Below are 26,478 nucleotides of genomic sequence, written 5' to 3' on the forward strand. Positions count from 1 at the left end.
GGAGAGTGTATTTCATCTGAGTGGGATGAAGCAATGCTATGTATTCTTTCCAAAGATGGCTGCAAGGTGCGAAGCACTCTAAAGGAGGAATGGATAGAAGAGAGATTAGAATATTGCTAATGACTTCATTTATACATTGTATTGAGCTCGTGGTCTTATGCCGGTGCAGAAGGCTCCTGAAAAACTCAATGTGACCGCACAAGCTACGACAGCTGTTTGTCTTTATGTCGAAGAGGGGCGTTTGACTGAAATTGAAGGATTGCCCAAGCTCATGGGCACTGCTGCTGCTCTCTAAGGTCACAGGAATGTCAGAGGATTATTGAAAGGGAGCCCAAAGTTAGCTAAGCGCCTTTTACTGGCTGCACACCACATAGCTGCTTGTTATTGGAAATCAATACCACTCATGGACTCATCAGGGAAAGCCATCTCCTGAAGCTGCGATGCTAGAAAGAACCACAACGAATTCAGCTGCCAAACCTGCAGCCCATCCACTACATCTACAGCTAAACTCCTCCCTGACACTTTGTTCAAAGCCAACATTGCATCAAACAAAAATCAAGGCAGCATAGGTTGGTGGAACACACAGAGGGCTAATTTAAACGATGGTTAATTCATTATTGAAAGATTTTATTCTCTCACAAGATAAGCTGAACCCAACCAGAAGGGCTGTGCGTTTCAGTGCATTAGCTCATGTTGCTGTATATTTCATGAACTGAATATTTAATGAATGTTCCTTTAGCTTGGTTTTATTTTGATGTCTTTCCATATCCTTTTAAAACAGATTTGTTTAAAAGTAAATCACTGGCAAAGATTAATGTTTGCTGGCAGACCCACTGCAGGCAGCAAGCTTATTCACTGCCCCTCAGTGATTCTGTATGTCTGGCTCCCATCCCTCAAGCTTTTTAGAAGCAATAAATGTAATTTTTCTTTCTCCAAGCTGAGCAATGGGGAAGCTGGGTGGATGTGCTCGAGTGGAACACTGTTCCTCTGTATCCGTGCCTGTTACATACAGAAAACACATGAGCTGCACCTCATATGGCAGTCTCAGCAGGCAGGGATGTCCCTATACACCGAGTACGTAAGCACGGGAATGCGTGTATGCACAGAGGTGCTTGCATAGCCACACCAAAGATCTAGCAGAGGACACACAAAACAGGCTGTAGGTCTGCAGACACGGCGGTTACGTGAAGGCTCTTTACGTCAGGCTGCATGCATGGATGTGGGCTGTGCCAACACACGCAGGGCAGGAAGCGCGGAGGCTGTACGGGATGCATGCAGGTACCCGGACCGCTGCGAGTAGGTGCCCGGCCACCAGCACGACGTGTGGTTCCCCCCTCGGACCGCGCTCCTGGCACCGCTACACCTGCAGGCTCCCTGGGCACTGCCAAACCCAGGGCCCCAAGGGTGCGCCAGGTCCCTGACGGGCCGGGGAAGGAGCTTTTAGGGGCAGGAACCAGGCCCTCAGGCTGGTTCCTCCCTGCCCTGCTGCAGCCAGCGGAGCAGGCCAGTCCTGTGCAGGGGCACGCAGCGGAGGAGGATTTGCGAGTGAAGCTGAAGCACTGCTGCCCTGGGGCTGTGTGTCCCGAGGACCCCTGCAGGGCCCAGCAGCAGCCCACACCTGTCTTCCCTTGATGGGCACCTTGAGGATGCTTCTGGGGGTCAGAGCAAGCTCTCAGAGGTGTCCGACAAAGAGGAAGCAAAGTAGGAAGAGGGAATGCAGAGTTTCTTTGGATTTTGTCTCTTCTAACCTGTGTGCCTTCAGAAGCAGTAAGCTAAGGCTACGCAGCAGGGTCAGCGTCCCTGCAACGCCAGTCATTTTGAGCCATAGGAAAAATCTGGTTGCCCCAAGCTACTCCGTCGATTTAACACTGTAAAAGAATAGCTGAGAAACTGCCCTTGGTTCACCATGACCCTGCCTCATCAGCGCTGCCTCTGCCTTACAGCACGGGGCAGCACAGCACACGAGAACTGCAAGCGCATTTCACCTTCACCTCCACTACCCCACAGCACTGCACCCGACAGTTTCCACCACCGGCCCAGCGCACAGCAGCCTCCCTCGCTGGTACACGGGGGCAGCCGAAAGCTTCCGTCACGGGGCCATTAGTGGTGCCCCCCTCGGCTGTGCCGGGCTGCCAGGCTCTCTGCTGGCAGAGCTCCACGTGTGGGCCTGCCGCAGCATCTGCTCTTAGGCAAAATCCCATTAGAGTCAGCCGGAGTCGAAGGCACTCGAGGGAACAAGGTCGTCCTGCGGGTGAGGAGACCAGCCGGGCTGAGAGGCTGGGCAAGGCACATTCTCCTTACCCAAAAGGATGCATTTTGCACCTGCTTCCCACACAGGCAGCCTGGGGACACGTCCTGCCCCAGAACAGGGCCACTTCTGACATTCTGGTTTGCTCCAAGGTCCATTAAAACCTGTTAATATTAACTAAAACTTATGAGTAAAGGAAGATCAAGCAGTACCAGAAAAGGAAAATGGGAGATGCAGAAAGATTCCTTCCCTATTTTAATGGTAATTCGGATACTGACATTAAAATGGCACTGGGAGATGGTGCAGATAGGAGTGCCTTTTAACTGCCTGTACAAATAGAAATACAAAAGCCCCTTTGGCCACAGTGCTAACAGCAGAAGCCCGTAAATATTTAATGATTCCCTGTGGCATTATTTGACCCCCCTGATCCCCATGCTACCAGAGGCAATTGACAGAAAACTGTTGGGGAATCACTTCACTGAAAAATTTAACAGGCGGGCAGGGTGTGAAAGCTAAACGGCTCTGAAAACGGTCAGGTCTCACATGGCAGGATCGCTTGCAAATTAATATTGCATAGCAAAGGCCACAAAAAGCTCTCTTCAAGGTGCCAGCCAGGCCGACCCCGGGGCACAGGAGTGAAGTGCAGAGAACCGGCGGGCTGCGTGCCGCAGTACCTGCGCTGCTAGCCCAGGGCCAAGCTGCTGTGCTGCTGCCCCATCACTGCTGCCCCGGGAATCCTGCTGCCACACAACTGTTGCATCGCGGTCCCCGCTGCCACCGCGCTGCTGTCCCAGCCTCTGAGCTGCTCTTGCTGCTGTTGTCACATTAATAACTCGTCTGCTGCCACTGCACTGCTAGCCCGGCGGCCGAGGTAGCGCTGCTCCTCTGCTGTTACGGGCGTGCTTCTGCTTGGGACGGCACTGCTGCTACCCTGCGTCCTGGAGCAACCCTACGGGACACTCCAAGGGGTGACAGCACACTCCTTTTTCCTGCACCACACTCCTTTGCTTCTTGGCCACTCCAGCACTCCCCTGCTACAGGCCAGAACGACACCATCACCCTCCCCACGCTCCCTCTTTGCGCCACTTTCCTATGTTGCTGCACGACCAGACGTTATCCTTGCCAGCTCCACGGTGAGTCAGTGCCCAGCTCTCGCTGCTGGATGGAGCTGCCGCCACTGCAGTGCCTCCCGCAAACACGGCTGCCCGCTGCCCCACGCGCGGCACAACCAGCCGTGCTCCCGCAGTCACCGTGTCTCTTGGTGGCACTGCCTTCGTGCCAAGTCCCGGTCGTGCGACCGAAACTGCAGCACGGTGGTAACGCCTCGCTCGCTGCCTTCTGTGCAGCGGGGTGGTGCTGTCACGCCGGCACAACCCGTTGCTAATATCACGCCCGAAGTAATCACTGCTGCACGGAATAGCTCCCACCTGGAATACTGTATTACTGCACCGTCAGACCGCTCAACTCTTCTGTCAAGCTACAGCGCTCCGCTGTTAGCACGCCCGTGCGCTGCCAAACTGCCGCCGCGTGGCACCGGTGTCACATCCCTGCTCTGCTACGGGACTGCGTTCCCACACCGCTGCGCTGCCCGGGCCGCGTTCTCCAGCTCGGGGCTGTGCAGCACCGCAGAACCCCCCCGAGCGACAGGGTGCTTTCCTGCAGCCGCCTCACCGACCCGCGGTGCGGACGGGTCATTACCCCAGGATGACGCCCTGGCTCCCACTAAGGCATCGTCACGCTCCCCTGCGTTCAGTAATTCGTGTAATGCTCAGTTACAAAACAGCCCCGATGTCCTAAGAAGAGTATTACTGTGGTTTTTTATATCACGGCATCACTGCACCAATATAGCACGAGGCTAATTAATAAAATATCACTGCATCCTGTATCCCGGCAGTATCTTAGCATTCTCCCGGAGTACACACGCAGAGCGCACCACATCGCTGTGCCAGTTACATAAACGCGACACTTCTGCCTTCACTCTTTTCTCCTGCACAGCTACAAATCTGTCTCCCTCAGACACAATCCTCCAGTCCTGGACTGCTCGTTTTGCTCTGACTGCAGTAACGACATCCTCTCTAAAGTCATCCCTGCAATGTTTTCGGTGCATCTGATCGGACCGCGGTGGTGTCTGCATCTGCGGCCACGCACCGCGCCGCGAGGGGAGCAGGATGGTGCTCGCCGGGTGCGCAGCCGGGACAGGACGTATCGGTGCGCTGCTGCTGCAGACACGCATCGCCGGGCTCCCCTCCTTGTACGTGCTGCAAACTTACTGTTTTAACTGTTTCACAGTGGGCTGTGTGGGCTGGAAAGAAGTTCTCGGATTAAATAAACTGTCTGCTGAGCTGTTGCTGGCTTCTAATTACGAGGTGCAGACTGGTGTTACAGCACCTGCAGCTTTATGCTGCAGTCCCGGACATTTCTGCGCCTGCGACCACGGCTCAACCCAGGCTGCAACTTGCACTCCCGCAGGTTTCAGTCCTTCTCTGTCTCAAGATATTTTTACACAATGCTTAGCATCCATCTCTTCAGTTGCAGAAACAAAATTTCCTTACCATGACAGAATTTCCCAGTTCTTATCCTAAGACCCATATCCATCCCAGGATTTTGAGATCACTACAAAAGATCTCCACATCTCTCCTCCTGCATACAGCCCTTTGCATATCCCATATTGCAGTTCCCCTTTTATATCCACGAATCCCTGTACTGCCCTGCTCCTAAAACCTCCACTAGATGGTCATTTCCTCATGGTTACTTCAGAGAAAGCAAGTCAGAGCTGAGTACAGAGAGAAATGGGAATAAATAATATTATGCTTCTAAAGAGAGATGCTGCTGGTTGCCGTTTCTAAGCTCTGGTGCTATGCACTGAGCGCAAGAAGGAAAACGAGGATTGTGTCTGTGCCTCTTCTGTAAGCAGCACTGTTCTGCACTGGAATTCAATTCTGCTAAGTGTGCGGCATTTGGGAGCGGATCACGGCACTGGAATGCAGCACGCCAGGTGAAATGAAGGTGCCATTCGGGTAAGGACCGAGCTCGAAACCAGAGAGGTTTCTGCAAGCAGGAGCCCTGACATGGGTTTGTTTGTACTTCAGCACTGGGGGGGACACAGCTCCACAGACTTAAAATCCGTTCTCAGATGTATCCTCATGCTCCTCAGAACCATGGAGACAGCACCGGTCAGAGCTGAGCCCATGGATTTCAGTCTGCACATTTTCAAACAATATTGATTTTGTGACCTAGCTGAGCACCCGACCACTCGCCAGGCCCTTCCTTATTGCTGCTACAAAATTTTAATCTAGGCTCCTGGTCCATCATGGGCACGGGGAGGGTAATATTTGTCCCGAGTTCAACACAACGGTAATGTTCATAAATGACAGACCGTTAGTGAGGATGCAAAATTGTTGAGGAGAGCAGAGGAGGTCTGATTTTTCTCTTGAGAAGTCAGGGTGAACAGAAGTAGACAACACTTCCAGAGAGCAGAGCGAACAGGTACAGGTGCATCACATCCTTCCCCTCAAATCACAGAAATTCTTCTTGTTACCTCCATAATCTCAATTTCAGTGGGCATCCTGCAGAGCCTCCCAAACCCGCTTTAAAACGAGACACACAAAAAAAATCACGCGACAACAAACAACGAAACCCCCAAGTCATAATTCTGGGTTAATCGATCACTTCCCGGGCTGGAACTCAGCCACCCAGGCTGCTGGCTTACACCTATAATTGTGCTTCTGGGAGATTGCAGTTACATTAATCTTCCTGGAGATTACATCTCCCAGTAACATCCCTAAACGGCTCTAAAAGAAAATTTCAAGCCGGTCTTCCCTCTGCCTTTTCATTTTTAAAGGGTAGCCCTGTTGGGTAATTTCACTACCAGAGGCAGCTAAAAATGACAGTTTTGTACCGAAAGCGCTCGCAAACACCGAAAGCATCTGTTCCACCCTAACACGGTGACTGGGAAGGCTTCGGAATTGGGTCAGGATTTTTTTGTCGTCCTCCCCACTACCTTCCCCTGACAGCTTCTGCCATCAGAAATGATTCATGTGCTGATCGCACAGAAATGTACCATAAGGAGATGTAAACAAATACAGCAAAGCAAGGCGGGGAGCCAGAGAGATGGAACCTAATAAAGTAAATATATATATATATTTAAAAATAAATAAATAAATAAATCGCTTCCCTGACACTCACCCTCACCAGGCAGAGCCACAACTTCCCCCGGCTCCAGGGTTTTCCCCCGCCGGCGAGCCCCGGAGCGCCCTCCGCAGCGGCCCCGGGGGTCGTGGCCGTGCCCGGCAGCCCCGGGGGGGGGGGAGGCACCGAGCCCCCGGCCCCCGCTCGGAGCCGGCTCCGCAGCGCCCCGGCGGTGCCGCAGCGCTCGGGGAAGTTTGGCCCCGGCGGGCAGGAGGAAGCGGTGCATTTGCAGCCCCGGAGCAGCGCAAGAGCGGCCGCCGGCAGCGGGAGGGGATGCAGGGGGCGGCGGGGGGGCGCCTGGCTCCTTACCTGGCCGAAGACCGAGCTGAGCATGGGGTGCAGCTGGTGGAAGAGGGGGTCCGCTTCCACCGGCCGCTCGCTGCCGCCGGACTTGGCGGAGCACTTGCTGCCGGCTCTGGACGGAGGCGAAGCGTTTTCGGAGAGCTTTAGGGACTCTCTGCTGGCCCTCTGCCTGTGCCCGAAGAAAAAGTCCTCCTCCTCCTCCTCCTCCTCCTCCTCCTCCTGCCCATCCCTGGCTGCGAGCTGCTGCTGCTGCTGCTCCGGGGGGTGCCCGTGGCTGCCGTGCGGCGGGAGGTGGCGGTGCCGGTGCCTGGCTCCCCTGCCTCCTCCTTCCGCGGGCTCCTGCTGGCCGTCCCCCCCGCCGGCCGCCGGCCTCCCCAGTCCCCTCGCCCCGTCCTCCCGGGCAGGGGGCTGGCACAGCGGCCTGCGGGCGCTGGGCTCCCCGGGGAGCGCCTCGGGGCTCGGCTCCCTCCCCGCCTGCCCCCTCGCAGCCCGGGCGCGGCCCCCGCGGGGTTGGGGCTGGGGGGGTCCCCCCGGCGCCCTCCTGCTCCCCGCCGCTCTCAGCAGCGAAGTGCGGGACTCGCTTTTCGCCATGGAGGAGCCGCTCATCGCGGGGCCGCTACCGCCGCATCCCCGGCCGGGCGGAGCGCTGCCGCTGCGGGCACGGAGGGCTGCGGCGCGCCGCTCCCGGCATGTCCTGCGGAGCCCCGCTTAAATCCCGCACCCGGCCCATGTGACGGCGCCACAAAGGCCGCGGAAGGGGCCGGCGGGCACCGCTGCCCCCCCCCCCGGTCCCCGGTCCCCGTCCCCGTCCCTCCCCAGGTGAGCCGGGCGGCGCTCCCGCAGCGCTGCGGGGAGGGGACGGCGGGGGGGGGGGGGGGGGCCAGCTGCCGGCCCCCGAGCATCGCCCCCGGTGGGTGGCACCCGGGGGTGGGACCCCCCAAAAAAAGAAAGCGTTGTCTGTGGAAGGGGTGGCCCCCAGACAGAGCCCCCCCTCCAGGGTCGCAGCCCCCAGGGAAGCGCTGCCCCGCGCCCACCCCCGGTGGCCCCGGGAGGGCTGGGACCCCCCCTCTGCCTAGGGCTCTGCCTTGGGAGCCGCTGTAGGTCTGAACCCTGGGGCCTCATCCGTACCGCCCGGGGGATGCGGAGCCCCCCCGGCACACAGCCCGGACCACCCCAAGTTCAGGAGCGGAGGCTCGGTGCTCAGCCCCTGCCCACCCCGGGGAACGCGCTCGGGAAGTTCTCCTCCAGCCTTGGAAACGGGCACGGAGGTTTCCTTAGGGCACGGCAGAAAAGGATGTAAAACCGAAGGAGTTTGTGCAAAAAAAGCAGATTATTTAACGTCTTTGTGTTCAGACGCAGGTAATTAAGTGGCAACAGGTGGTTCAATAATGATGCTCTGTTTAAAAGCAGTACAGGATAATGGTGTCAGCTCCGACACATGCTCCCGCTGAGGAGAGGACCCCGCTCCTTCTTGCTCAGCTGCAGACAGCGCTTGTGCCTTGCTGCTAGCCCTGGATATACCTCGGCAGTGCGTGCACCCAGCACGACGAAGGTGTGATTACCGCACAGTGAGCTTACCCACGCTCGCTGCGCTCTCGCTGGCACGTGCCCAGCAGTTACTACGCGATGACACAGGCTCCGGTGCAACGACCAAAGGGCATCTCCCCTGCCACCCAGGGTCCCGCCACGGCTACGCACGCTGCTAAGGCCAAAGCTGCTGCAGAGGGAAAATCACGCTGCGGTCCTGGCCTCAGGGCGCTCTGCCCCCTCCTCAGCCGTGCAAGCAGCACCAGGTGGGTGGCAGCTGGGTGTGAATCTCTGCACCAGGGGCATTATGTCCATCCTCAGGACGGCAGGGAGGAGAGGCTGGGGGTCCCTCTGCCCCCCCTTCTGCTCTGGACGCTTGGCAGCAGCTCTTGTGGTGCCTGAAAGGGTTGAGTAGCAATGTCCCATTCATACATGGAGCACCAATTCAGCTCCTAATTACAAGCAAGGTGTGTTTACTGATCTATTTTTCAGAACAGGCTGCTCCTCTTTGGTATCGCCAGCCCAGAACCACGGCTCGGGGGCAGCCCCACTGGATGAGCACCAGCCCCGGCTTTCACTGCTGCAGTGCTGGAGCCAGGGCTGCTGAAGGGGTCCTTTGGCCGGGAAGCTCAGGGGTAGCAGGAGGCTGAAACAAAACCTTCTGACTACCTCCCCATGCTGGGGAGGCTCGTTCTGTTGGGATGCGATAGTGCTTCTAGAGAAGCTGCCATTTCTGGAGTCGCAGCCAGTGCTGCAAGGCACGGCTGTAAGGATGTTCACGCGGGTAAGATTCCTGCCTAGCGCTGACTAACACTGCCCTCAGCCTCACTGGGGTCTTTTGAGCTGTTCCTGAGGACTGTCGGGATATTACTGTCCACAGGTGGGTTGTAGTTCCTTGCCTCAATCAAGTGAGCCCTGCAGAATTTGGAGCAGATGCCTCATTAGTGAGCAGGGACTCAGTAGCGCAGGTGTGATTCATCACTTTGGAGAGCACTTCAGGGATCAGGGCAAGCAACAGCTCGCCTAACAGGCAATAACAATGCAGGCAAGGGCCGTGTTACAGAACAGAGCAACTAAGAGACAGCAGCTGAAGCAAACTGGGAAATAGGATGGCGAGAACACAGACTGGAAGCCTACTTGTCCAGGACAACCACGTTTGGGTTTCGGCTAGGAAAAACCCGGCTATTCAGAGAATCCCTGAGTATACCCTCCTGCCAAATTCATTTCTGAGGTTTTTCATGAATCTCCTTTTCTGACAAGTTAATCTTGGGATCGCAGTGCTTGTGTACCAACCGCTGCAAGCGAAAAAGCCAGCTATCTGGAGCCAGATGCCAGGGAACGACAGCGCCCGGTTGCGGAGAGAAGCACATAATTCCAGCCCAGCTGAGCAGCGAGATGCGCAGGGACATCTCTCCAGAGGGAGCGTGGCTTCTCTTCCAGCTGGCGGCACAGAACAGGACAGGCCCAAATCCTCAAGACACCAAGATTATATTATGTAATATGTGTGCTCACTGCTTCCAGAGACGGAGCTAAGTCAAAACTATCAGGGCGGTTCGGGGAGAGGGAGCCGCGCTTCGTGCCCCAACCACGGGCGCTGGGGGTGAGCGAGTCCCTGGGGACTCTGGTTCCAGCCTGGGGTTACAAATACACACTGCCTGCAAGTGTGACATCCTGTCTTTCCTTAAAAAAAAAAAAAAAAAATTGTGCATGTGAGCAAACGCATGAGCATTTTGGGGGAAGGATTTGGCCAGGTTTTTTTTTTTCAGCCCCACTTATATAGAGAAAAATTTTGAAACAAACTTAAGAACACAAGGGCTTCATTGCCTGCCCTGGACTCAGAAGGGTCTATTTCAAATCCAGTTAAAGACAGCAGCCCAGAAAAGGAGTTTGAGAGTGAAGTGAGTGAGAACTGCTCAAAGAAAAAGAAAAACTCCAGCAAACTGCTGATGGGAAGGCACAAAGGGCCTGATGTTCTGGAGCAGTTCTCCTGGTAGCAGTTTTTCAGTCTTTATTATTCCTCTCACCTGCAGTTGCAAGAACATCATCGTCGAGGGTAAACATGATATCATACAATCTGCCAAAGCGCAGTAACACCCAAGCTGGACTGGGCTGGGAATCAGGATACTAACCAGGAAGCTGTCCCCTAAGAGATGATGAGCTGCCCAGCCCTCGTTTATGGCCTGCTTTTCCCTTTACTACCTTTCCATCGCTCTTAAAAGGCCTCAGAACCATGGCATTTTTCAATAAAAGCTGCCAAGTATTGGTCTTCTGGCATATTGTGTTTAGACAGGCATGTGTCTGCCTCCAGAGGAAGCAAAAGCACCGACAGCTGGAGATTCTGTTTGCTTGAAGACTTGGTATTGCTCTTTAGGTTTTACTCCACGGGAGAGGAATAATCCTGACAGCATTACAAAGGCATTATTGTTCTGGCTGTAATCCCCGTGTTCAAATCCACCCCGGTTACTTGCTTCCTGATTGCAGACGGGGAACTTCTCTGTGTAATTGTCGGGATGAGGCTGGCAGATGCATTGGAGGTCACTTTGCTACAGTCAGATAGCTTTGACGGGGGAAAGGCTGCAGTGCGATCTCGTAATAAGCCTGTGGGCATGGGAAAGGAGGATGGGACAAAAAAGTCCAGAAGAAGAAAAGAAGAGCTATTGGAAGGGAGTTGGAGGAAAGCAAGGTGATAGAGATGTGGGGGAGAAGAAAATGTGCAGGGACAAAGGACACTACACATTATAATACAAAACCAAAGGGCTCACCAGAGGCAGGACCAGGCTGTGCCTTCCTGAGCTTCACACCAAGGCGATGCCCCAACCCTTTCCTTGCTTCCTAAATGAAATAACGTGAAAGGAGACGCAACAGAAGCTGCTGCTCAACGGGACAAACACGTCTGAGCTCCCTGAGCTAGTGTGCATGGCCAGGCTCCAATGAGACCCAGCCTCTGCTCTTCCAGGCTTGTGAAAAAAAATATTATTATTTTTTTCTGGGAATTACATCTCACCTTACTTGCTTCCCTCATGCCATTTCTGAGTCTCATGGTCTTCCAGCTCACACAGCTACGAACGCAGTTAATTAAGCTGGTAAAGCTGGCTCACCTTTGCAGTTTTATGTGCCCACAGCTGGCAAATGTCACCTCTTTCATGTCAGACATCTCTGTGCCAAACTAGGACCAACCCTTCCCAGTCACATCGATGTGGAAGGCACTGCTCTGCGAGCGGGGGAAGACCCCAGGGCAGGCAGGAAGCCCACTAAGGTGGAGATTTGGGTACAAGATGAAAATACTCAGACAACCACTGAAGCAAGACCCACGTGGTTTTAACAGTGACGGCGGTGCCTCTCGCTGACAGTCCCAAGGCATAAAATGACCATGTGCTGAAGAGAAAACAGCAAAGGAATGCTCCATTAGTTGGCCTGTCTTTGGCTGAAATTGAGGCCAGCAATTAACATTAGAAGGAAAGAATCAAATCATTTCATATTTTACTACTTTTAGATGACTTGAGCTCTCTCTGGGAACAGCAAACCTTTTCGCAAGCATATACGGATGTTTTACAGTCACGGTAAGGTAGGTACACGAGGCAGTGATCTCTTCTTGAAGCAGGGTCTGGACCAGAGGACTGTGGCTGCTTCTCAGAGGGACAGGTGGACTCTTCAGCTGCATTACATGGATCCCTGGTTACCAGGGAAAGAGCCTGTATTTTTTCTGACTAGGATCATTTAATCTTTGCCGTTTAAAAAATTAAAAAGGTTCTTTATCAACAGCCTAGAAAATTAGTTTGAGGGAACATGAGGGAAAGAGTGTAGCACTGAAAGCCAGGTACTGGGGGTCTGTGTTGCAAGGAGAAATTAGTTTGGGGACAAGGCTGAATAAATTGCTAAACATTGATAAATGTTTATTGCAATAAATTGCTATTGCTCATTGCCTGGAAGCCTGATCTTTGATCAGTCTCCTGGCAGGGAAAACCTCTTGCTGCTCCTGTGGGAGAGGGCTACTTTCAAATGCAAAGGTTATTAAAGTATATCAAGACTATGATAGATCAGGCCTCATATTTTATTCTGCCAGTTCTGTAGTACCCGAGGAACCAGAATAAAAGTAGCTGCTGCTTTTCATCTTTTGACCAACTAAAATACGAGCTACCAGCATGAGACAGCCCATGTTATGCAACAGAAGCTCAGTTATACAACAAAGAGGCACGAGTAGGAAAGAAATACAGGAGTCCCAAGCCACCAATACTGCCGGGGGGAAGCGGGTCAGGAAGGACGGACGCCTTGTTTCAGTAGCAGAGCTGCCCAAAACCATGAGAGCATGCCTACCGACCGCACCACCGAGTGTGAGGAAGTGATGTGCCTCTACCGCTGTCACTGGCACAAGAAACCTAACACGCCCGAGGATTCGTAATGTCGGGGATCTAATTTTTTTTTACAAGAATTTAATAAAAGTCCTGACATCCTGAATAAATTACAACTGAGGTAGCAACGTTCTGCCTAAATTAGCCTTCAGTTTCTGATTAAATCATTTGTCAGTTCTCCGAGTGAGTTAGTTGCAAAATGCTTTTCTTGTCTCATTTCAGAGGGTTGCTGCATTTTGCTGGTTGCTCTAATATCTCATTAGTACAATTATCTAGTGAATATATATACTGAATGGATATACTGAATGATTTAGGTTTTTAATATTTTCCAACAAATCCTGTTAAACATCTAGAGAAGCATTTCCACTTCATACTTACTAAGGATGACACTTCCTAAAGGACCACATTAACTCCTATGGAATGAGTAGTTTCCTGTAGGACATTACGAGTGATTTAACTTTTAGACAGAAACGCAACAAACAGATCGTCTTTCTTCTCAGAATTGTACAGAAGGGCCCAACCCAAGTCAGCGCGGTGGCGACAACCAGCTGTCCAGATTTCAGGGACGCGGCTTATACACCGGTGTACGGAGGCTAGCGCCCATTTCCAAAGGTCTTCTGAAGTCTGGATTTAAGAATTTCTTATCAGATACACAGTAGGAAGTGTTGTGGGCTTCTAAAAACCATTTAAAGCAGCATAAGCAGAAGGTGGAATAAAAAAATGTACTTCTGGATGTGCCTTCTAATTGCAGACTGCAGACACGTGCTCGTACATTCTTTATCTTTTCACGTGGGATTTAAGGAGAGGTTCGTATTTGCTGTCAGAAGCTCAAGTTCACATCTCTCCTTTATCTGCTCATTAATAACATCTACCTCTATTAAAGCAGTTGGTTTCCTACATCAGTTTACAGAAAGGCTCTCTGTTTAGTCTCTAGGCTTCGCTCAGTCTGAGCTGAAGCAATCTCCTGAAGAAAATCCCCCTCAGACAAGTAAACACGAAGGTTCCTCTAAACATGCCAGTTAGTTAGTTTTACAGCTCACTTCTCTCTTTGCTAAAATATAAAAACATTGGGAAAAGCGTGCAATTGCCTGAAAAAAATGAAGCCGTTAGAGCAGGGAAAGGGATGATCATCTCCAATGAATGAAAATCTCAAGAACCATACTTCAAAAAGGCTTATTATTGATTAGCAAAACCACCTCTGTCTTATTTCAGTGACTGCCTGGGATATGCACAGTGAGGAAACAAGCAGTTCCCAATTCCAGGTGTTCTCATCTATTTACCTGGCTCACAAAACCTAATTCGTAGTAGGATCTCGTCAACACTGGCACTTTATGAAATACCTTAATTGTCTCCATATCCTATAGCTCTGTTCACTTTCCAGATGACGTAGAGCTGCATACCAAGGCCCCTAGAAGACTTTATAGAGACTTTTCTAACTACGTCACTTAAATCTCTCTATGACAGCAAGTCACACTCTTTCTAATAATATCAAATATTTAAAAATATACACTGATTGAGCTTAAACATTTGAAATGTATTGTTAATTTCTAATGGCTTTGTGCATTAAAGGCAGAGGACTAATGACAGACTAGGCAGATCAAACAGTTTTTTCCTGACACTCCAGCTCCAAAGGACTCGAGTATGGATAAGACTGTTATATAAGGCAGGCTTTTGGATATCACTGGAGTGCCTTACAATTAAGATGGAATATTAATAAAAGACTTAAACTGAAAACCTCCAGCTATTAGAGGGATTAGGACTTTGCAGTGGGCTAAGGGAACACACACAATGTCAAAGCCGTCTTCTTGGCTCTGATCAAACGCAGCGGAAAAGGATCTGAAAGAAACAGCATCTTGGAGGCAGGGGAGAAGATCATCACAAATAATAACAATAATAACAACAACAGCTGCAGACATTGCAATCTATAGCAGCAAAAGACAAGAAGCTGGGGGTGGAGCCTGGAGCTGCTTCTCTTGCTCAGTAATGTGCACTCTGACAGCAGGTGTCCCTGCAAACAGGGGAAAGGATCTGCTTATTTGCACCCATGCGGCTGCACTGGCCCTCCTTGGAAAAGCACGTGAGAGCTGAATTTGCACTCCGTGTGTTTGTCATTCAGCTGCACCCTCAGCTCCTGCTAGCCATGAAATGGCCAAAAGGAATTAGCACCACAGCTCCAAGGGCTCAGTGCTATTTAAATAAACTGGGTTTTACTTGATCTATTTTCTGGAGATTGACTGTGTTTCTCCAAACCAAGCTCCTCGACGCAGTGCCCCAAAGGGAATTTCCTTTGCGAGCCCAAGCCATTTCCCTGAGAGTCTCATGGGAACAATTACTTGCTGGCTTTCACTCTGTTCTACAGGAATATCATTTTGTAATATATGGCAATCAGGCACATAATATTGACTGCGTTTTCAATATTCTTCTTGCTTATGAGATAACCTCCTTGTGGAGACACCTGGGGACTGGCCCCTCTGCAACATGCCATTCCCACTCAGCGCCCTTGCTGTAAGGGCCGTGCCTGGAGCGTGTTCCCTCCCAAGCCACAGCCCCGGCAGCTGTAACTTTACATGATTTAGTAGCCCCAATTCAGGAACAGAACCATGGCAAAAGCCTTCATTCTGTTAAGCAGAGTTGGCTGGGAATGTGTCGTTAATAAGGAATAACTTTTTAAGCAGTTTGGGTGCAGAGGGATTACCGAATGCCGTATGGGATCAGAAGTAAGGAATGTGAGAGTGTAACCTGAATGGAAAGGAAGAAGCCACGAAGGTGCCCAGAAGAGCTGAAAGTCTGAAAATACAGAATGCAACTGGGAAAATATTAAATTGCTTGTGCATATGCTAGAAACCCATGTTTATCTAAAAGCCATGTATGGCAGCAAAAAGGGAGACAAATCAAAAGGAAGCTTTATTTTTTCATAATGCTCAATTTTCATCATTTTGAAACTTTTGAAATGCTTAAGAGGTTCCAGTCAACTCTGGCCATGAAAACCCCTTAAAAATCTGTTTACATTATGAGATATTGCACTTCACAGAAAAATGAAGCGTAAAATGTTTTTTAGGCAAATATAAGAAAACGATGTGAAACTGAAGAAATACGTGTGTCAGACTGATTTTTACCGTTTCAAAGATTACTAAGGGGTGTCTCCTGGGGGACTTTTGCTGAAAATTCAAATTATGGCCTGGTCTTTTATTAGGCAACTGGTTTTCCCTCAAAATATTCAAGGCTGATACAAGGTCAAAGAACCAATCTATGGCAATCATCCAGTCTAGAATTAAGCACAGGGCAGATCTAAACACAATGAAAACACAAAATACACCAGGAAAGAGATCCGAGGAAAGCATGTTAAGCTCAAAGACAAAATCGTGTAGAATCAAACGCGCTACGACAAGCAGCATGGACCAAGAAGACACTCGGCACATGGGAGAAGATGCAAATGTCATGGATCAGACAGTTTCCCAAATGTGGCAAGCAGCAGCTGAGCTTGCACAACACTGACGAGATCATTGCCTTCTACCTCAGGTAAACTGTTCATAGGAAAAAAGCTCAGTGTCATAGTGATAAATGAATATGCTACCAGCTTGGAGGAAATGGAACATTTATTAGGTTGGACAATGACACGAGAGTGTATGATGCTAGAAGCAGTCCTATGCACAATATAAATAAATAAATGAAAAACAGAGAGCAAAAGATACCCAGGTAAAATTCTGAGATTACACCGATAAGCCTGTCACCATTAAAGGATTATAGAGACGAGATATCTGAGTAAATAGGAGACTGAAAAACATCTAAGTGGCTAAGACTACTGTTTACTGTGCCAAAGGCACAACAAATAGCAGACTTGAGCAACTGACAGCACACATGGGAAAGTTAGTACATGAAAAAGGAAAAGCTCGATAACGATTTTCCAGCTGAAAGACGCCAGATGTATCTCTAAGCCTTTCCAATGCAGGCAAGGCTTATTGCTCTCAGAGTCGCCGACTACGTAAAAGAGACAAGGGAAAGAAAACAACCCAACACGATGCTCTCCCAGTGGTATTGACACGGCGTTCTGCCATTATAGGTAACTTCTCGTCTCCATTATCCTCACTCCAGCAACGCAGTGGAAACCAGTATTAAAATAAAAGCTAGGGTTATTGATAAATGCTGCTGATAAAACCGGTGTAGTTGTGTGCTGATATGTATTTTATATTAGCTTGATCTGCAGCTGCTCAATCCAACGGGTAACCCACTGAATTCTCAACTCACACCTTTGTCAAATGGAACGCTGGGGACTCAGGAGAATGTTCAACCAAAATATGAATAAGTGTTACTAATACAACACAAGAAATCCAGAACAATGCTGAAAGAAGAGAGTATTAAAAAATAAAATAAAATTTACAAATATTTGTCTGCTTCCTTTCTGTGGTGACCAAGCACAGTGTTAATGAATCAGTTAATTCTGCAGTAAAATCTCCACGTTTCCAGCAGAAAGACTAGACAGAAATTTTAAAACTCTCTTTTTATTCATATCTAGGTCAATTTCTTTTTAAGCCACCAGAAAATGTCAATTAGGTGTCATTTTTTACAATCCAAAGATATGTAAGAAAGGACTTGCCTGTATCAAAGGTGTAATAATTAGCTGAGGCTTTCAGGCTAGGCAATATCTACTGGTCCATAAATTAGTGCTCTTTTCTACCTTACAGACTTACCATGATTTTATTAACACTTAAACTTACTGTTCCTGGATCAAAAGCTTGGGGATTATTGACAAGTTTGAAATAAAAATACTATCACAAGCAGTAATATGTTAACTAAATAAAGTAAATAATTTCTGATATGCTGTTACTGTATTTACAACTAAAATTTCAAAATATGCTTTATGTATAATTGTATTTATAAGCTAATAGTCCGTTTTGCAAGAAATTTTAAAACCACACTAACAGAATAGGGCATCTCACCTGTAGAACATGTATTTAATAAAACAAATAATGAGAATTAGAGTACCTATGCTGAAAAAAGCTGAAGTCAGAGGAACTGGGATTTTATAAAGATATATACAATGGAATAAACCCGCAAGCTGCATCTTGTACATCCCCAGATCCACCAGCTTTATGAGACTGATGCAGCACACATCTACAATGAAAATCAATAGCTCTAGCCAAGTATTCACAGGACTCTGTGGACACGCGAGGTTGTCCTAGAAGTCAGCATACACTGAAAAGGAACGCACAATACATTTCCAGCTCCAGGAACAAGACTTTTATTGACTGAGGAAGAAAGATCTTGGTAGCAGTTATAAGTTGAAACAACTTAATCTAGACGTGGTATCACCAAGTGGGCTTCGCACACCCTAACAGCAGCGGTTTTACACATCGCGAGACATTGTCAAGTTCACACACCTCTGTACATCCTTCAGAAAACACTGAGGACCTTCAGCATGCTGGTTATAAGTGTTTATTACACCATGTATCATAGAACCATTGCTCTGTTCGTTTTCACTATGGCGATGATTTGGCTTGGATAGAAGGATGAGATAGATACTGAGCATTTTAAGTTTAGCTTCCCCAACACGTGGTGGCCAAGCAGCTGAAATTCTGACTACTGAATATTATGCAAGCAGAGCCATTGCACAGTTCCCTACAGTGATTTCTGCTAGTAGGAGAGGCTCAAAATTGTAATGAGAAGCAATACTTCTTGATTACAACAGCAGCAGCATGCACTGTACACATGTTCAAACCAGATGTCTATGGTAAAGACTGCTGACTACCTGCACACCATTTCAGTCTCTAACCCCACTTCTTAGCCTTGGAGTTGCCTCACTCCCAGCTAGAGCTGGGGACGATGAAAGTTTTCCCACAGTGGTTCCCCACTCCTGTGCTATTCCTGGGTGCACGGTTTGGTCATGCTACTTGCATCCCTATTTGCAGCAAAAACACTGATCTGGAATGTGGCATTAGGACCCCTTGGAACAGCAGATCTTTCACAGGTCGTCCTCTGACCCAACAGCCAGAAGGACAGCATGGGAGGAATCATCAGCAAGAAAGCCCTAAATGAAGAAATGAAATACATTTCCCCTGGAGAGGAGGCTTATTGGAGTGTAACGAAAACAAGCCCCATCCCTCCTCCCCTGCGCACACACACACACCCTAGAGGCTTTTGCAAAGCCACAGGAACGGAAATAATTTTGTTTGAATCCATCAAGCATTAAAATCCGTTCGCTGAGGGATTGAAGTGAAAAATGAGCCGGAGACAGGAATTAGAAGCTCACTGCCTGGGCTGTCAAAAGGGATTTTCCCCAGATAGAAAACAAGCAATTGGAAATGCAGGGAGGTAAATCCCTTCCAGCCTCTGACATGTATGCACACTCCTGGTTTCCCTTCCTGGCCCTCTCACTTCTGGGTTTGTGGAGCCAAACCTGGACACATCTCCTTGTGTGCTCTCCAGCTGTAGTGCCCATCCTTGGGATCCCCTGCTGGGGTCTGCTGAAGGCAGTCGTAAGCCTCGGGCAGAGGAGAGGTGGCGGTGGCACGCAGGGGGGCTGGCTGCACTTCACACAGTGTATGTGAGCTCACTGGTGCCTAAGGCACCAAAGGGAAGACAAGGCAGTCGCTGAAAGGATAAGCCAAGAGCTCTAAGAACCATTTTATCTGCTGTGTAAAATTTCTGAAGAAAGAGACAAGGAACATAGTTGACATTACTCTTATAATCACTGCACATCTTAGTTTACCACTCAAAAATAATGAAAGTGACACTTCATGTCCCTGAAACATGGTCTTGTTCTCTCAAGACTACTACAAACATCTCAGCACCAGCTACATTTTGATGAGGTTTCAGAGGCTTATTTGCAAGCACAAGAGCCATAGGTCTACCATTTCCAAAACGAAACTGAGATTCAGAAAAATACGGTGGCAGCTAGGGAGACTTGGGGCTACTCTGCAGAGGCCACCTCCGGTCCAAATTTTTAGACGAAGCATACAAGGAACATCTCACATCCACAAGTCTCTATAGTCTCATAACTGGGCTTTGAGAAAGAAATGGCTGTCACAGCACTATTTCGTTTAATGCAGAGTAGACTTCCCCTTTAGATAGTTGCCAAAACCGAAGGCAAGAATTATTTATAGTACAGCTTCTGTATGAAGATAATAAATACAACCCACTGCAAAAAAAGGCTAGCATGCCTCCGGGTCTATAGCTCAGTGATGCAGGACGGCCAAAAGAGAAAATGCCAAAGAAAGCTACAGATCTACCAAATGGCCTTGATGAGACGCTGAGACATTATATGCATCAAACTGTATACTGGTTGTGTACTGAGAAGCCAGTTATCTACGTAGCAAAAAAAGGAGTAGGAAGAAGGAGGTAGAAGGAAGAAAAAGAGAAGCCGAGAAGCTAAATATGAAGCATTTAAGCTATGGGAAGAAGCCTATGGAATGACACTACCCAGTTCCAGACACAAACTGGTTTAACAACGGGGCAGATGTAGACCAAGAACAAGGTAAGCGTGCATGCAACAGGGCCCCCTTTGAATTCAAAAACCAATTAAGAGAACAGGCAACATGAAGTTTAGTTTAACACAAAATTCCAATATTTTTACTGTATGCTAATGTGGTTCAAGATAAAGGCCACAGTAACCTAGATACAAAGAGGTATGTGTTCGTAGTAAATATTTTCTTTTACACCTGCTGTCCTCTACTGTTGTGTAGTATGCTTTCCTATTGTTCTGTGACTCTTTGGTAATAATATTACCACTTAGGTGGTGTTTCATAGCTGCAGATCACACTGTGCTTAACCCGGGGGGTATCATTATCTCTGTTTCACATATGGAGTCATGGAAGCACCTAAAGATGTAATGAGTCCACGGCAAGATCAGAAAAACAGCTACAGTTTTATAAATTACAGTGTTAGCTTGTATATATAAGAGAAACCTCAGGAGGTTTAAATGGGATTTGCTGGCAGCGTGAAGACTGTTTGAAAACACCCATGAAAAGAGCTTGTCTTGATGGTAAGCCAGGGACAAACATGGACTGGGACAGAGAAAAGATAAGGTGATAATGCTACGGCCACGGGTCAGACAACATCAGTAACAGCTTGTCTAATAGCTACAGCAGAAGGAGTTTGTGTTTCGTTCACTCTGATGATGTTCACAGTTGTCTCCCTGCTCTTTGAGGAGCTGAAGAGTTATCAGCAGACTCTTACGCTGGGACCAGAGCACCCAGCCAGCTGAGCAAAAGGCTTGGGGAAAAGGGCTGGCTGAAGCCAGCCGGTGGATGTGAGGCTCTAGGGACGATATTGGGGCGGAGATTCATTTGGATCGGAAAAGTCTTACGTGCCTCCCCATTTCTGTCCCCCTCCTCCTGCTGAAGATGCTGCTGCACTGAACCTGAAAGGTCTGGTTATAAATAGCTTCTCCCTGCAGCTCCTCAATGAGCCACTGAGGCGGAATGAGTCAGCTCAGCCGGCAACGTGGCCCCCCCAAACCGCCTGCGTCAGGTTGGGAGCGTGGCTGCCAAAAGCAGTGGTACACGCTGTTCTCTCTCAAAGGGCAGTGGCCTTGGGGGACAGGGACACTAAACAAACTGGCTCTACTCATTACTCAGAAGCACCCAAAAGCCACGTCGCTTTGTGAATAAGAATAATGTAAAATCTATCAAGAGCACTTAGAAAGTGACACCGGCGTTTCGGCCCCCTCTGTCCATCCTGTTATCCATGCCACTTGGTCCTCAACCAGAGCTTCTAGCCCGCTAATTGGTTTGTTATGGAAATGGTTGGGCACCTCTCTGAATCTCTCATTCTACTCGTAATGAACTTCGCCTTACCAAGATCTGTTTGACATCTGTTCAGTGAATGTGTGCAGCAGCTAGACGCTAGACCCTTACCTGGCTACTAAGCACACCCAGGTATTACCTAAGAGGAAAGAAGATGGGAATCTTAACAAGAAAAGTCACTGTGAGAAATATCCAGGTGCTCAGATAAAGAGATTCTAGCAGTTATTTGCTTTGTTCGTGTGGGCTTTCATCAGAGGCGAATGGAGCTGTACTGAAACTTGTCCTCTCTCAAGCCCAAGACAATAAGGATGGATGTTTCATGAACTTTAGTATAAACATCCATGTAAGCAAGTAATGCACAAGTCCTAGCCAAGACAAAAAGATATCTGTAATGTACCAAATTTGCTGTGATTGACAGAGATTAGAGGGCTTGGGAGTGAGTACCTATGGTAGGAGAAAATCATTTAATCCAATACTGAGTTAAAAGGAAGAAAAAGATTATCAGGAAGGGAAGACAATACAAAGTTGATGCCAAAGAAGAACAATGATGTGATCAAAGTGATTCTGTTATGTTTTCCATAAACTACCTTTAATGGCTGTGACCTGTGGCTCACCCAGACATTGGGTGAGGAAGCAAACTCTGGACAACAGTGAGAGAGGACAAACACGTCAGGCAAGCAAGAATATCTTGCGGTTGAGCTGAAGCCAAACCTTTGCAAGTAGTACCTTGAGAAGGAAAACTCACATATGGCTCTCATTAGAACTGAAAATTGGTAAGGTTGATGAGGATCCAGACAAACAGCACAAAAAGAGCAATACATTTCAGCTCCCCCAGCTTTTCGCTGTTCAGTAGTAGTGACAAGAGCAATATTCCCCAGCTACGTGGTCACTGGACTCCTGCAAGTGATCCCCAGTGCTGCACTTTGTGACAGCAGAGGGAATGCTATCTGCTTTCGGGTCATGCTGTGATACAAAATGATGACAAAGGCTGGCAGATTTTTTGCTACCAGCAGAGGTGACGCAGTGTTGTCTCAATGGAGGCAGAGGATGACGCAGTTTTACATTAGCTGCTTTTCCATTTTCCCTCCAGTTTTTAATCCACCATCAAATCAACGAAGCACATTCTGTTAATGACTTTGTTCTGACAGAGTTTTAAAACTAACAAGTTCATCATGTGCAGCCTCATCATTCCTATATTTATGTTCTCTTGGAATATTTTATCTTTGAATAGATTTCTTCAAAGGCACTTACTCCACAGAAGAACCAAAACCTTGAAAAGTCCTCTACTCTGCTTCCTACCTTCCTTAGCAACTAGAAAGTTATTTATTAGTACCCGGCACCAAGAAAGGACAATTTTCCTTTCTGTTATCACCTCTACCCTCTTCTCCCTTTCCTCATTATTACCTCTTCTCAGTCTCCTAGCAAGGATACAAAGAAGAACACCTATTTTCTCTTGCCTTGCTCCCAAATAAGTGAATAAAAACTGAAGATCCTCACCTCCTGGCTTCTCACTGTGCAGAAGCGACAGGCTCACCACCTCTTCTCTCGTCTCTACATTTTCCAGTTAGAAAAGAACTAGCCACATTGCTTTTGGTCACCGTATTCCTTAGCATTTATGTGGAATCCAAGCCTCACAAAGGTGGTACAACTGCAGACTAATCGTATAATAAATTTGTTGATCAGTTGAGATGCTTAACACTTTGCTCTTTTGTTGTATTTGAATCTTAATACAGGTTATTTGGCCATAGTTGTAGTCCTGTTACTTGCCACTTGAATGCAGATAGACAGGCCAAGATACACGATTACAGATATATCTCAATATATAAGAAAGCAAATTCTTACTCATTTGCAAAGACACAATTCCAATTGCTTCCAGAGGTATGGACAGCGTACCCAGAGGGAGCATTTGACCTAACAGTGGTAAAGGCTACACTCTGACTACTCCACAAGAAAGAGGACAGTGGTTCTCATACCCTAAATAGTACAACATACATATATTTTTTTAATTAATGAGCAAGAAAATAGGTTAGTAACAAGATAATGAGGTATATGGGAGGCAAGAGGATCATTGAGGGCTGAGATTTTGACAGGAGCAGGGGAAACGATGAAGAAATACAAACTCTTTCTTTAAATACGTGTAAAGGCCAACACATTCCAAAACACCCTTTCAGGACAAGAAAAAAATAAAAAATAAAAAAAAAAAACAAACACCAACAGCTGTCCCAGTTGTCCCAAGACTGCAAGGCATCCTTTTGTTATCACACACACTGAACTTGGAAATTACAGATACTGAAACCAATGCCAATAAAATAGCTACCTCCAGGAAAGGATGAGAACTTTGACAGGGCAACTGAAGATATATAGCTGCTACTAACTGGAAAGATCTGCGATTTTCAATCTTCAAACAAGAAATGAGATAGAAAGTATCTCTGAAATCAGTTTCTTCTGTTAAACTGGCGTTTGAGGGATCGTATATAGAATATAGAATTCCATCTCACCTGAGACCAGGTACCTCTCCAACATCCAGGTCTGTTTAATTCTCTTTCGTCATTCCTGGGCTATTCTGAGCAAGGGAAGTCCAGCCCCTAAAGAAACAAATTGAAGGAAGCAGTTAGTCCAAATGAACCCAGGGCATTAACTACAATTGCAGGTAGGTACTCTGGCTTTTAGTCTGGGATTATACAAAGTATTATATACATTCTCTACAAAAGCAGGCCTTTTTAAGGCTGTAGAGGCTGCCTGCCAAGCTCTACAGAAATTCACATAGGCTTTCATTAAACATCCCAAGCAGGCAAGATTTCTGTGGGGCTTGCACTTCTCTCTCAGGTTGTGTGGTTTCACAGGTCAACCCACGAAGAGCACTGCATACAGAAGTGGGCAGAGGAAATCAGATCCTTTTCCTGAGCTCCATGCCTTACAAAGGACACAAATTCATCCTAGTCAAGTTCTAAATTGGACACAACACTTGGAAACTGATGGAGGCAATGTTTTAACTGCAAACTTGAAGAAATGGGGGAAACAATTCAAAAAGAGTCAAATCAACCTAGCGCACGCTGTAACAGACAAAACTATGGAAACGGAGCATGCTAGGCTCAGGTAAGAATAATGCAGGACACTTTCCTGCACTCTTTCCCCAGTGTATTTTTTCTCCTGTGGCCATGCTGTACAGGAACGGCTGTGGTTGAGGCGCGCTGCCGTCCTACCCGATTCCAAGCAGGATTTTAGATAATGACAGGAACACAAGCATTCATGTCTACCGTCAGCTTTGCTTAGCAGAAAGAAATATATATATTCCTTTTAGGCTGTCCGTACATTTTAGTAGGATCCAGTTTAAAAAAAAAAAAAAAGTGCAAGAAACAGATTATTTCACTGGGGATGGGAATATGGAGGAGGTCACCATATGCGTAGGATAAATATTCTCCTGCTGCAAACTTCCACCAGTCAGTCACCATCATCTGCTCTGCGGGATAAAAATGTCTCAGATACTGCGCACTCAAACATCGTTAGTGCCCAGCTCATTTACAGTGCTCACTGCAGTCCGGCAGGATCAGCCATGAAGTATAAGGTGATTTCTTGTTCAGCCCATCGCCCTTTTCTTATTTTCTTTTTTTTACCTACTATTGAACCTTCACCTTCTCCCCTTCCCCAATGTTAAAAGTAAAACAAAATCTGAGGAGACAACAATAGTCATGAGAATTGCAAAAGACCCAATCTTACTCTACTCTTAGGGGATTTGTTGGTCGCTCTGCAGAACTTTGACCAGATCTGCTCCAATACTGCTTTTATACTGTCTTCCACTCATTTTGTCACAAAGCATCAAAAAGACATTGCAGACCCACATCTCAACCCAGTGCCAGCAACAGAAAGTCACTCTGACCCGAGGGGAAGAAAAGGAGTGGCTGAAGAAGACCAAGGAGACGAAGAGAGGAGCACAGGGAGGAAAAAAGGCCAAGCAATAGCTGAAAACAAAAATCCCTTTCTTTTTGCTCTGCGTAACTTCTTTCTCACACTCAGGTTCCCCCTGCCCCTTCCCAGGTAGTGGGATAAAGTGGCCTGGACTCCTGGGGTGTAGCTACAGCTTTGCATTGCAAATGAGTCCAAAAATGACTTTTCAATTTCTAAAGCTATGGAAAGGAAGGGGCAGGAGGTAAGAGCATCCCTGAGGAAGCAAGGCTTCTCCGGCAGAGCTGCTGCAGCAGCAAAGCTATTAATAAATGTTTGCAATCTTTTAATCGTTCTGCTAAATTGCCATCATGTTCTTGCAAACCCCATAGTGTGTCAGTGCAGCTGCCTCCTCCCGCCTGCCTCCCCGTGTTCGTGCATGTGAGTGAGGGGGAACATCAGGAACATGCTCATATCCGAGGGCTGCTGCAGCATTAGAGGGAAAATGATTTTGACAAGTGACTTTTAAAATCTTCCCTATTCCAGAGTAAGCGGCCCTATTAGTTACATCTATTACCCACACCTTCACTTGGTTTCCCTTCGCGGCAAATCCTGCCTCCTCAACCCAGACATTGAACTTTTCTGCGTGGAAACACGACGTCTGATCCGCCGTGGCTTGGGACCCGCTACCTGGGAGGCCAGGTCTCTTGCCATGCCTTTGCCCTGTGGTTGCAGCCAGCAGTCACTGCCTTAAGCAAAGAGACTCCCAGCAACACAACATTTTTGTCCGCTTTACCCAACCCACCAACGAGCTGAAAAGCATCAGGATACAACACAAACATACACTGCTTTTCAGGCTCTTACTGCAGGGTCAGTTGATCAGAATATAAGTGGACTAGAAAGCTCTGATCCTATTTATGGCAATAGATAACATTTCAGGATGAAAAGGATTAATACTTTTAAATAAATTGTCTGTTTTCCTCTTCATGGGGCTGAAGTGTACCCATTGTTGTCCAAACTAGCATATAACAGACAAAGAAACCTTCCAACGTCATGGTGGAGATCAGCTTAATCCTTTGTCTGTTTCCTCCCCCGGCTCAAACTCTCATCTTTGTCCTAATTATAATAGCATTTGAAATTATCATGGTTTAAAAAAAGACGCCAGCTTATATAATATTCTTATTGCTTATTAATGATTCCAGGAGGGAGAGCCTTGCATTGTGGGAGTTATGCAAAGCAA

The 26,478-nt window shown here is 48.0% G+C and overlaps 1 protein-coding gene across 8 annotated transcripts in view; it reads right to left on the reverse strand.

Moving 5' to 3' along the window:
• CABP1 (calcium binding protein 1) overlaps positions 1-26,478 on the reverse strand; it is a 53,765-nt gene that overhangs the window by 19,079 nt on the left and 8,208 nt on the right. For 6 of the 8 annotated variants that reach the window (XM_066978640.1, XM_066978639.1, XM_066978638.1 and 3 more), the window contains one exon: positions 23,855-23,941. Coding sequence is in view for 2 of the 8 variants with exons in the window: in XM_048063759.2 (XP_047919716.2) it covers positions 6,746-7,345 (600 nt within the window). In the remaining 6 variants the exon portion in view is untranslated. Of the gene's footprint in view, positions 1-6,745; positions 7,540-23,854; positions 23,942-26,478 lie in introns of those variants that run through there. The other 2 variants (XM_048063759.2, XM_066978632.1) reach the window with 2 other exon arrangements.

Source organism: Anser cygnoides, chromosome 17 (genome assembly GCF_040182565.1).
Source record: "Anser cygnoides isolate HZ-2024a breed goose chromosome 17, Taihu_goose_T2T_genome, whole genome shotgun sequence".
NCBI classification, from domain to species: domain Eukaryota; kingdom Metazoa; phylum Chordata; class Aves; order Anseriformes; family Anatidae; genus Anser; species Anser cygnoides.